Raw genomic sequence first — 10905 nt, 5'->3', positions numbered from 1 at the left:
CGTTGATATCTTGCTAATCGTCATTCCACGTGCGAAAATTGCACGCGTTTGTGGACGTTATCTTTGCGTGCACTGATCAATGCAATCAATGAACGAGTCAAGCTCCCCTTGCACAGCGGATAAAATCGGAGAGGTCATTGATCCTTATCTTTATCCCACTAATACGCGAGTTTTTTTATGTTTAAAGGTTATCCACATAGCAATGACGAGAATGAATGGATCGCTGATGTAGTGGTCGGCAATAGTTATTTATCTTGAGATAGAAATATCCAAGGGCATTATAGAGAAATGTTAATTTCTTGCATTCCAGTTAACACTTAAGAAGCCTTAAAAATATGGAGGGCAAAAGTATTCAATTATATATTTGTCTGCAGTTTACCCCCATGTTGTAGTTTATAAGACCCAGAAACGGCCCTGCTAATCTATGTTTTGTCGAGAATTTGCCATATGAAGAGCAGCAATTCCGTTAGCTTAATCTAGCTACCTACTGAGCTATAGAATAAGCAATACATTCGGCGTAATACAAACAAGCCTGCAGCTATCGCTCCGCAGCGACTTGTCGCCGGGCAGTAATTGCTTCGACCGAAATCGAACAAGATAAACCATATCCATTGGTGTAGCCTGAGGCAATCTAACAGTTCCTAAGGTATCTACAATTAAGCGCAAACAATATTGTAGCTTCCATAGGTAATAAAACGACCGTAGCAAAAGTTTGGACCTATATTGTCAGAGCCAGTTGAGCAGGTTGTACCTGTGTACAGTCCGACTGCCATACCGCCAACGAAGCACTAATTAGTCTTTATGATCAGATAGAAACAAACGTGAAGCACATACCTGCACATTCATCGCCGATATAAGAAATGTAAACAGAGTTGACAGCCTTGTCAGTGGGAAATGTGTGACATTTGTCGGTATCCTCAGAATAAAGATTGAATTCACCCATGCTTTCGGCAGTAGTGCAGTTATCGTCGCCGAATATCTGAAAATGAGCGAGAGATGCTTCGCGAGGAGAAATCGCTCCTGCAATGGCCTGTGAGATGAGGACCATAGCAGAAGCCAGGGGAAGGATAGAGGACTGCATGATTGCTGGTGTTTGAAGGTTCAGTGCAATAGGGCGAGTGATAAATCGAATGATATCTGATAGTAAGAATTAGTAAAGATGAAGGATGGATTTCACGCGGTATTTATGCTTTTATGAGGGGATCTGAGGTCAGCGAGAAGAGTCAATATTAGTAACCAGACCAAATAGATCTGCAATGTCAGCTACGGAGTACTTCAATTCTCTAACAGACTTAGACATAATTCAAGTGTTTCTTACCTTCAGCAATATCCGACGTTAGTGTCGTATAGATGTGTCGATCATTGCATGTATCGAGCCGTCTTAGCCGTCTTACCAGAAGAACAGTTCCTGTCTCACCAGTAATCTCAAGGCAGCTGACAGTGGGGATTTAAATTTAGCATTTCATGACATCAAAATGCTTTTAGTCAATCACTGTCCTCGTATAGACGGCGATCAAAGCGATGTATCATACCGAACTGCCCCCAAGAATCAATGAGTTAGGACGAGGGCTAAAGATAGATATAGATAATATTGGGGTTAATGTTGTTCTTGTTGACCAGTACTTTCGTACTGCGCGCTCTATTTATCAGTATTTGATTAATTCGGCTGGCTCTTTCGTATTGAGAAAGTGATTTAATATACTTTGTAGTGTTACGATTGAGGGATTGCAGTATAATGTCTAAGTTGTGAGCCACATGGGTATTTTGCAGTTGAGACTTGTGGCTGAGAGCTTATATTCCCACGGAGAACATAGCGAGTTTGTACCAGTCTGTCCACCGGCTCTTGGGCGCACAATAATTCTTGGATGAATGCCGAGCCAACAGTGGAGATATCCGAGTACATTATCGATCGAGATGGCGATAGGAAGATCGGCGTCTAATGCGACGGGGTAGCCGTTGTTATGATTTTCGAGATTCAGATAGCCTGCTTGAATATCAAAGTATTGAATTTCGGTATTTGATTGTTGGGCAATGGACATATCCCAACGACATACTATGCTGCTCTCCGGCCTGAAAAGGCCATCCCAACTGCTCGTAGCAGAGTATTTTGTTCCTGGAATTGATGACTGTGCGATCTAATATACGGATCAAGGAGATAGCTCATTTACCATACTCATCATAGTATTAAGTCATACTCGTAGCGGACTCCAGATGATATGATCTTCCAATTGTCTGATGTGATTGACTCACTCCAGCGTTATAAGAGCACCCTTCAGGTATTCCACCTGGATCTCAGTGCTAGACATCGCGATATCAGAAGAGTTGGGCCAGGAGTTAATATGAGGGACTTCACGGCACTAAAACATCTCTGGATCAGCATTCTTCTATTATTTCCCAACCCTTCCCCCCCGACGTTAGGAATACCAATCAATGCGGCTATGTCACCAGCTGATGCGGAGATACTTGTGGAATTCCTCCCTCGCTCCATCGTTTCACTTGAAATTTATCACAATATTGGACGTTTGTGAGTAAAGCTTTACATGGGCTCCCAGCAGTGAAGAGTGACAAGTTCCCGCTTCTGAAGGTTGTCTGCAGACCAGGCGGCAGAGGAAACCTCAGTCAGGCATTTGAAGCGGATGGTGTCAGTTTCAGTACCTCGGTACATCATTTGTGTCGGGCGAAAGCTTATCTTCAAGGGCTGGATACAGACAGTCGCCTTGAGTTTCGGGATTGGGACAGTGAAGATGAGGTTTAGTATTAGGAAGAATAAAGCGACCAGGACTGGGCTCGAGCCTTGCTGCGTTCATTTTTAGGCATGTATTCTAGTCAGAATCCGGACTTTGTAATCATGTTTGAACCACTGACAAAAGTCATGTTTGTTGGCCAAACAAAATGCCCGTTAGAGGATGGTACACGCATGTTGCAGAGCTTGCGCGTAAAGGTACAGCTTAGTGATCGCTCACAGTCCACGGAATCGTTAGGGGTAAGCAACGGTCTCGGGTTTAATTACACAACATTAGCATAGAATCCCCTCCTCTTAAAAGTCATGTTTACGAATGGCACTGTGGTTTCATTCAAGCTTTGCTGTGTTCAGTCTAGGCATATATTGTTATCAAAAGTCAGACTTACATCAAACCACTAACAATCTTCACGCTTTCTGTCGTATCCCAACAAAAGGAACATTGCCTCACTGGGATGTTTGCTGGCCCCTCCTAAGTGGTACGCTGTCTGGCTGGGCCATTGATTGATACTTAAAGTTTATGACGTCTTACCGACACACATAAAGGATATTCTTTAACAAGTCAACCGGTTGGACAAACGAGGCGCTCTCCTATGGCCTTCTTATTGCAGCTATCTCTATTAAAGTTGTAGGCGCATGCAGCATGTCCAGCACGACATATAGCGAAGGACAAGAAAGCTTCAGTACTAGCATTGCATGCCGAAATGTCTCGAGCCCACTAGTCGGTACATTACCCCGGCATTGCTCTCGTTATCCACCCTCTATCTACCGTTCTCGGTACTTGAAAATCGACAGCGTCTCTGCCAAGAAACCTGGATGTCGATCCTTCTGGCAACTCGTACCCGGCATAACAACACACAGTCTTTCGCACATGATATCATCTCACTTGATGCCAAGGCTGCAAGTGAACTGACCTAATTTCATCGAGCCATGCAAATGCTAGGAACCCAACCGCGTCCCTTGTCAGGCAGGGGGCGGGACACTCGGCCTCTTCCACGCTGAAACAAACACCTCATTGTCGGACCGACAAGACGGCAAATCAATCAGAAGCTCGGAGTTTAAAGAATTGTTGAAGAAGATTTAAAAAGGTTGCGCAAGTGCCTTAGTACATTCGTTATTTCCGCGCTAGCTAGCGTGTTTTCTGAATCTATTCCATTTCAATAATTAGAACTTTTTAGAGTCCCTTGTTTAGTACCTCAAATACGCTAAATTTATCGAGAATGACGTTCGACATCCACGGGGCCATCTCGTCTGTCACTTTGGCTGGAAGTGTTATGTCATTCTTTGCAACTACCAGTGTGCTTGTTTCATTCGCTATTTATCGCCACCATATCCATACCTTTCGGCATATGCTTATTCTCGAGCTGATGCTTTTCGGTATGTAATATCCTCCCTGCTATCTTTCTTGGCTAATAGCTGTTTAACAGAGTTTGCAAACAATTTGAACAACTCTACATCTGGGATCTGGCATCTCAAAAACGGCGAACTCAGTATTGGAAGACTTTGTACTGTCAATGGCTTCATAGGCCAGTTCTCAGCTCAGGGAGTTGATCTTTCAATACTGGCCGTCGCTGTCGTTACTCTTTTTACTGTAACGCGGCGTATCTATATGCCTGCGGTGTCTATGACAAAGAGAGTATGCATTTGCCTTTCTATCTGCATCCTTCCTCTCGTTACAAGCATCATACCAACATGTATGGGTGAGATGCAACCCGTGGGTGGCAACTGGTGCTGGATAGCCACGAGTCGTCACGACCTACGCTATACTATGGCACATGGCTGGCGTATCTTTGTCATATTCAGTACAGTCACTATTTACATCTATATCTGGGTCTATCTAAGAAGAAAATTTGGCTCTAAAGCTGATGAGGCCCGTCAGCTACGACCGGATACCCCGGCAAACCGTAAAGTTGCCTGTCTTCCGGTTAGGAAACCGAGGAGAAACGGGGTTCAGGTCACAGACCACGAAGAATTTGAACTTGATCCCCTTGAACTTGTGCAGCCGAACACAACAGCGACCAAGCCTGCAATGTTTCCCGAAGAAAGCCAGCCGCCTCCTTCACCTCGGAAGAACAGATTCAAGGAGATAAACCTGGAATTTGGAGAAAGAACACAAGCTGGTCCCAGTGAGGCCCAGGGAGCATCCGTGCGCCATCGACCGACAGCATCAAAATCTGGAGCAGATTTGCCCAGACCAGAAGTTACTGGCAACCTATTTGCTGAAGTCTATACGCCAAGGCAATCACAACATAGCCAAATCAGTGCCCTGCAAACCAACGCAAGTGAATTCCACATGCGTCCAAGTACCGACCAAGTTGAACTCGAGATTCAAAGAATGCTCTTGCTTAATGCGTACCCATTTATGTATGTTCTTCTCTGGGCACCAGGTCTGATCAATCGACTTATGGAAGCTTCTGGAAACCCCAACTCTAAAACAATCAACGTTGCCCTCCAAGCTCCAACACAGTTTATAGGACTTGCGAATGCCTTGACTTATGGATTCAATCATTATCTTAGAGACAGGCTTAATGATCTATATTTCAGACCCGTGATTGCAAGGATAAAGGGTCGAATTGGACTTTACTAAGTTTTCAACGATGCACCTTCCAATGACATTCAAGCTCTCTGGCAACACTGAGGATAATCACATATTGAAGCATGCTTGGGGTTTCCCTTTTTCCCACTGTTAATATAAATACCTCAATCAGTAACCTTATTGGCGTGGCCACTGACGAAGTCACACATGACATACATAAACACAGTCAAAATCACATTCAAGTTCACTGGAAGAGGGACTTGTTTTCTTGTTTTATAACATTCTAATTACATGACGTTGAGAAGCTTGACCCACGCATTACTCATAGCCAGCACAGGCTACCATTCCTCTAGTCAATCATGATGGGGTATCGATGGTGCGCTTATGAACGCGAAAAGATGATGTGGTTTCCAGGCCTGAAATATCGAGGTTGTAATCCCTTAGGCGGGAACAGTCATACCCTCGTTGGCCTTGTAGCCCTCAGCAGGAGCTGATGTGTGAGCCTCACGGTACTCGGCCTCCTTGTCCTGCTGGATGAGATCGCAGCAACCACAGCAGCATGCAGTGGCGAGATCGACAAGGCAACTGCCCTGGAGGTTGTACTTCTCACGGAGGTTGGCGCGCTGGAGGGCGAGAGGAATCCAGTGAAGACCGAAGCAGGTGGAACCCCAGAAGAGAAGGCACTGTTGACAGAGGATATTAGTAACGGTTAGATGGCGGGGTATAAAGAACATACAGAGGTGTTGATGGGCTCGTATCCTTGAAGGTTACCGTTCTTTCGGAGACGGTGATGAGTCTTGCCAAAGGTTACGCAAGGAACGCAGCAGGTGATAGCGCAAAGGTCGATGGGGCTAAAGCATCCAAAGAAGCTGTTCTGCCAAGGCTGGGAAGACTCGGGCGACTTGGAGTTGACATGCTCGCTGGGACGGGCGAGGACATCATTGAAGCGGTCCTTCCACTCGTTCAGGTCGTTGTGGTCAATGGGACCATTGTTATGGGCGTTCTGAGCTGGGGTAGACATCTTGGTGGTAAGAAAGTAGAGATGAAAGAGTGACGAGAAATGTTTTGGGTATGTAGAAGATGGGAAATGGTGAAGGAGTGATGAACAAGAGTATGTAAGACAGAACGCGCATCCCTCCCGTATTTATCACTTCCCATTCCATCCCTTACAAGGCACGTCTGGGGCCCCGGTCCAGTATTGATTGGCTGCTGTGCCTTCTCGGATTCTAAGGGACCAGCTCCCCCACCATCACTTCTTTTTTTCACGACGGCCCAAAAGTGGCTGCAGTCCTGAAAATGCCTGATCATGTTAGCGTGCATCAAGGCGCTCTGATCACCAGTCTGGCAGATTACAACTTTGACACGGGGCGTGTGACGGCCAATCAGGACCAGCGGTGAGAACAATCATGCGGAGAGGTTGTTCAGCCCTGTGGTAGGCTGGAAACATTTGATTCGGCAGTTGGGCTAGTAGGGGCGCCACCAATTTGGGTCTGAAATTGAGCGTTGGGAGCTAATGCATGGTGCTGCAAGCCTTTGAGCTCAGGGCGCTGGTTGTTTTGTGACGGAGAGATAAGAAGCTCCTTTTCATTACGGAGATGTAACCCAATCATTGCTTCTTTGAAGTTCTCGACATGAAGGTGTTATCGTCATAGTGGCAGTCCTTCTGGATGCCTGTTGGTACACGCTCCCCAGGCTTCAGGAGCAGAATGAATGCCAGTTCATTCCAAACATCGGAACATGTTTCCTCGGCACTCAACCTTAACACAAAGCCGATCGTAAAACAAAAAGAATTAAATGAAATTTGGCCCACTCACCTGACACGCACTACAGAGCGAGCGCGCTCTTATTCCGCTGCGGCTGAGAGTCGGCAATTGCCTAATGCGGTCTGAGCACTGTAGCTCAATTACTGCGAATGGCTTGGACTCAAAGGCAAGACCAAGTGACTCATCGCTGTCAAGTTCTTGGCGGGAAAAGCTTTTCTTCTTTTGTGCCTGGTTCGCTTATTGATTCTGTTAATGGATAAGTCGGAGGCCGTTGATTTACGAGGTTTCATGAAGTCGGGATGCCTGACGAGGCGGAATCTCCACTGTGGGGATGGATGCCTATCATTCTGGAAGCCGATAAGATTTGAAAGATAACGGGTTTGGTTTCTTATCGTAAATCAATCTATTTATATCGCTTCATTTCTGGAACAAATTCACGGACAAAGAGATATTCCTCCCGGATAATTTCCAGCTCACTACGAAGTAGATGGAAATATCAACAACAATTACAAGCAGCATATGTACCTAATGCATAGACATGTTCACGTTGAAGAGGGTATAAAATGTTAAAAGTCTAACCCTATATCTATTCTCAAAGCAAATAGCTATGTAGTATTATCATGAAAGCCCCTCCAGTCTTCTAAGGCATGTTGATACCTCCATCGACGGGAATAACCTGCCCGGTAATAAAGCTTGAGGCAGGGCTAGCGATGAACGAGATAACATCCGCAATCTCCTTGGGCTCACCCTCCCTAGCAATAGACTGGCGGGATCTCAATATAGCACCGATGGGGTTGCCTTCCATACTCATATCAGTGGCAACAGGTCCGGGCGAAACCACATTGATAGTGATTCCCTTGCCAGCAAGCTCGCCGGCCATAGCAGTAGACATGAAATGCAAAGCAGCCTTGGACGAGCCATACACCGTCAGTGGGGTAATACCCAGCTTTCCAGCAATGCTACCAATGTTGATGATACGTCCTCCGCTAGGCATGTGAGGAAGTGCTGCCTGAATGAGGAGGAAGGGTCCTCGAACGTTGGCGTGGAACATCTTATCCCAAGACTCGGTCTCGATGCCTGCAATATCGGGGTGTCCAAATGCGATGCCGGCGTTGTTGATGATGATGTCGATAGTCTTGGTGTTGAGACCGTCTAGAGCTGCGCGAACGAGGTCCGTGCCGAAAGTCTCAGATGATGCATCTGCTTTGGCGGCGATGGCTTGGACGCCGAGTGCTTGGATCTGAGCAACGACCTTCTCGGCGGGCTCAGCGCTGGTTGCATAGTGAACAACGATCTAGTAACAGTCAGTAAGTCGAGTTAAGAGTCATATTAGAGCAGGTACTCACGTTGGCTCCATGCTTGGCTAGAGTCAAGGCAGTAGCGGCACCGATACCGTTGAGCTTGGAGGAGCCAGTGACGATGGCAGTCTTGCCGGCGAGGTACTTTTCAGAGCTCATGGTGAATATTTTAAATTATTTAAAAGTGATTGAAGTAGTAGACTATCGTAGAGGTGATGAAGTTGTTGGATTGAATTGTGATGATGAGAATGGTCCCTTGTCCTGGCAATCGACCGCTTCTTATAATCGTGAACAAATATTCCATTCAACACTACAACGATGTGATTCCTCCGTCAACTATCAAGCATTCAAATCCAATTCTGTAACCGAACTACACTAATTGGTGCAATTATACGTCATACCCATACAACCTCAACACAAATTCACGATCTCAAAATCCTCCCGCACTAAAATCCGTAATCTATCCGACCACCTGCATCCCCCACCATTCCCAAAAAGGAGTTTGCTCAGCCTGCTAGGGCTGAAGGCATTGGTCGACGGAGGAATTGAATAACGCGACCGAGTTGCTCGTCCACTCAGAGTCTGAAGACCCCTGCCCCCAGGGAATCCATCAGCCATTACTAACGCACTCTCTACGATGCCGAGTGCCGAGTTACAAAGCGCCGTGCGCTAGTGGCTTAGAAATTGCTACAAGCTGCGATAAGGGATTGGTGAGATTGAGATTGTGGGGCTTTGGATGACTGAGCTTTTTTACCTTTGGGGGCATTGTTATTGTTGGCGTGGTGGTTAAGTTATTGCGTCAGTGGTGATATGGTGCTTGGAATGTGTGCTGGTGCATTTGTAAATGCGGCGTGGGTGGATTGGCTGAACAATGTTAACGTTACTGTTATCAACATGAGAGACATTGGATTATGATTCGAGGAAGTAATACTCTGCTGACGTGCATCTATCTATATAATAGAAATATCAACTGCTACTTCTTGTGTTCTTAAACATTCCATATACAACTTGAACAACTTGAACAACTTGCACCATCTCCTTTCAGATCGATACTATCAACAACACTTCCAACCAAATACTTAGCCCAACAAAATATCAAAATGCCTTCAGTAATTGTCTTCGGTGCCTCTGGCTTCGTAGGTGGTATGTGAACCATTCTCTATCTTCTTTAGAATCCTACTGACTCCATATGTTCAGCTCCTTACACAAAAGCCCTCAAGCAGGCCCATCCAGACTGGTCCATCACAGCCTACGTCCGCAGCCCCCAATCCGAGTCGCAACTCAACGCAGACCGTGTCATCGTCGGCGACTTCTCCGACTTTGAAAAAGTCAAGGCCGCCAGCGCAGAGCACGACATCGCCGTCAACGCTGGAAACTCCTTTACCGCTGATCCAGTCGCTGCTATTATCGCTGGTCAAAAGTCTCGCGATACCAAGGGTAAAGTGATCCATATCAGCGGCGGGGGAAACTTTATCGACTTTGGAACTTCGGGAAGCTTTAACCCTGAGAGTAAGGTCTGGAACGACGCGAATGAGGATGATATCAAGGCTATCCATAAGGAGATGTTCAATGGACAGTCTGATACGCTTGTTCTTGAGGCTGGGAATGGGGATGATGGCATTGACACTTACATCGTTTGTCCTTCAGTTGTCTATGGTGGCGCGAGTATTTCGTCGCCTATTTTGGGCGTGGGATATAAGCTTATTACTGGAAACGCCAAGCCTCTGGGCTACGTTCCCTACGTCGGCGACGGAACAGCCGTTTTGAGCACAGTAAGTACTGCTCTTCTATATCCATCACCTAGACTGACTCCTCCAGTGCCACATTCTAGACCTCGTCGACTTCCTCGTCAAGATCTCCGACATTGCAGCCCAAGGCCCCGCAGAGGGCTCTCCATACAGCCGCTTCTATATGCTGGAAACTAGCCGAGTTGCATGGAAGGATCTGGCTACTGAGCTTGCCAAGATGATGCATGCGCGAGGTATCTTCTCAAACCCTGCGCCCAAGAGTGTTGAGTTTGAACAGGCTGGTGAGGGAGAAGTCAAGTATCTTGTTGGCTCGAACATGCTCATGAAGGGCGATCGCGCATCTGCGATTGGATTCAAGGCGAAACATCCTAGTATTCTGACACAGATTCATGAGGATCTGAAGGAATTGCCTATCTAAGCCACCTGCTCTATGTTGGCGACTCGCGACTCTAATGATTTGATTGTCGTGTATCGATAGTTATCCTCCATTGAATAGATCTTTTTTTGCATCACCGGACTGAGTTTGCATTCAATGTTGATAATAATTCTTCATGATATTGTCATTATGTCGTGATATATAAACCCAAACCAGAACGCCATTCTAGCCTGTATTCCGATGTCTATACCGTGCCCGCAGTATTCTAATCGTAATTTTAAGATTCCAAGCCTAAGCTTCTAACCAAAGTTCTTGAATAACAGTTTTCATAGTCTATCAAATACGTTAGAGAACAGGACTCATGAACTGTGCAGAATGGTGACTCATACCTGTTCACTTTGCGCGTTATTGTATTGACTGAATTTTCTGTCGAATGTCCGTGAT

General features: G+C 46.1%; 6 protein-coding genes across 8 annotated transcripts; 2 read left to right on the top strand and 4 right to left on the bottom strand.

Annotated features, from left to right (window-relative positions):
* Positions 1–336: 336 nt before the first annotated feature.
* FVEG_11959 (hypothetical protein) lies at positions 337–1437 on the bottom strand. 2 transcript variants are annotated; one of them, XM_018901285.1, is made up of 3 exons: positions 1319–1437; positions 835–1137; positions 337–766 (listed from the first exon to the last, which is right to left on the bottom strand). In XM_018901285.1, the coding sequence occupies exons 2-3, from the start codon at positions 1079–1081 to the stop codon at positions 657–659; spliced, it is 357 nt and encodes a 118-aa protein (XP_018759744.1). In that variant the 5' UTR covers positions 1082–1137; positions 1319–1437; the 3' UTR covers positions 337–656. The 2 variants fall into 2 exon arrangements, with proteins under 2 accessions (XP_018759744.1, XP_018759745.1); XM_018901286.1 differs by lacking the exon at positions 1319–1437 and having other exon boundaries at positions 835–1233.
* A 283-nt stretch (positions 1438–1720) lies between these two features.
* FVEG_11960 (hypothetical protein) lies at positions 1721–3472 on the bottom strand. The gene is made up of 4 exons (XM_018901287.1): positions 3130–3472; positions 2251–3079; positions 2055–2113; positions 1721–1984 (listed from the first exon to the last, which is right to left on the bottom strand). Exons 2-4 carry the CDS (start codon positions 2304–2306, stop codon positions 1740–1742), a joined length of 360 nt encoding a protein of 119 aa, XP_018759746.1. The 5' UTR covers positions 2307–3079; positions 3130–3472; the 3' UTR covers positions 1721–1739.
* Positions 3473–3515: 43 nt separating this feature from the next.
* FVEG_17139 (hypothetical protein) lies at positions 3516–7684 on the top strand. 2 transcript variants are annotated; one of them, XM_018906409.1, is made up of 3 exons: positions 3516–4117; positions 4168–4376; positions 4620–7590. In XM_018906409.1, the coding sequence occupies exons 1-3, from the start codon at positions 3961–3963 to the stop codon at positions 5325–5327; spliced, it is 1074 nt and encodes a 357-aa protein (XP_018759748.1). In that variant the 5' UTR covers positions 3516–3960; the 3' UTR covers positions 5328–7590. The 2 variants fall into 2 exon arrangements, with proteins under 2 accessions (XP_018759748.1, XP_018759747.1); XM_018906408.1 differs by having other exon boundaries at positions 4168–7684.
* On the bottom strand, positions 5508–6415 carry FVEG_11961 (hypothetical protein). Its single transcript, XM_018901288.1, has 2 exons — positions 6013–6415; positions 5508–5959 (listed from the first exon to the last, which is right to left on the bottom strand). Exons 1-2 carry the CDS (start codon positions 6295–6297, stop codon positions 5717–5719), a joined length of 528 nt encoding a protein of 175 aa, XP_018759749.1. The 5' UTR covers positions 6298–6415; the 3' UTR covers positions 5508–5716.
* On the bottom strand, positions 7618–8337 carry FVEG_11962 (hypothetical protein). The gene has a single exon (XM_018901289.1). It carries the CDS (start codon positions 8088–8090, stop codon positions 7680–7682), a length of 411 nt encoding a protein of 136 aa, XP_018759750.1. The 5' UTR covers positions 8091–8337; the 3' UTR covers positions 7618–7679.
* Positions 8338–9323: 986 nt separating this feature from the next.
* On the top strand, positions 9324–10608 carry FVEG_11963 (hypothetical protein). Its single transcript, XM_018901290.1, has 3 exons — positions 9324–9480; positions 9535–10109; positions 10156–10608. Exons 1-3 carry the CDS (start codon positions 9438–9440, stop codon positions 10501–10503), a joined length of 966 nt encoding a protein of 321 aa, XP_018759751.1. The 5' UTR covers positions 9324–9437; the 3' UTR covers positions 10504–10608.
* The last annotated feature ends 297 nt before the right edge of the window (positions 10609–10905 follow it).

The sequence above is a fragment of the Fusarium verticillioides genome, chromosome 4 (genome assembly GCF_000149555.1).
Source record: "Fusarium verticillioides 7600 chromosome 4, whole genome shotgun sequence".
Classification (NCBI taxonomy): domain Eukaryota; kingdom Fungi; phylum Ascomycota; class Sordariomycetes; order Hypocreales; family Nectriaceae; genus Fusarium; species Fusarium verticillioides.
This window is presented reverse-complemented; position numbering and strand designations above follow the sequence as displayed.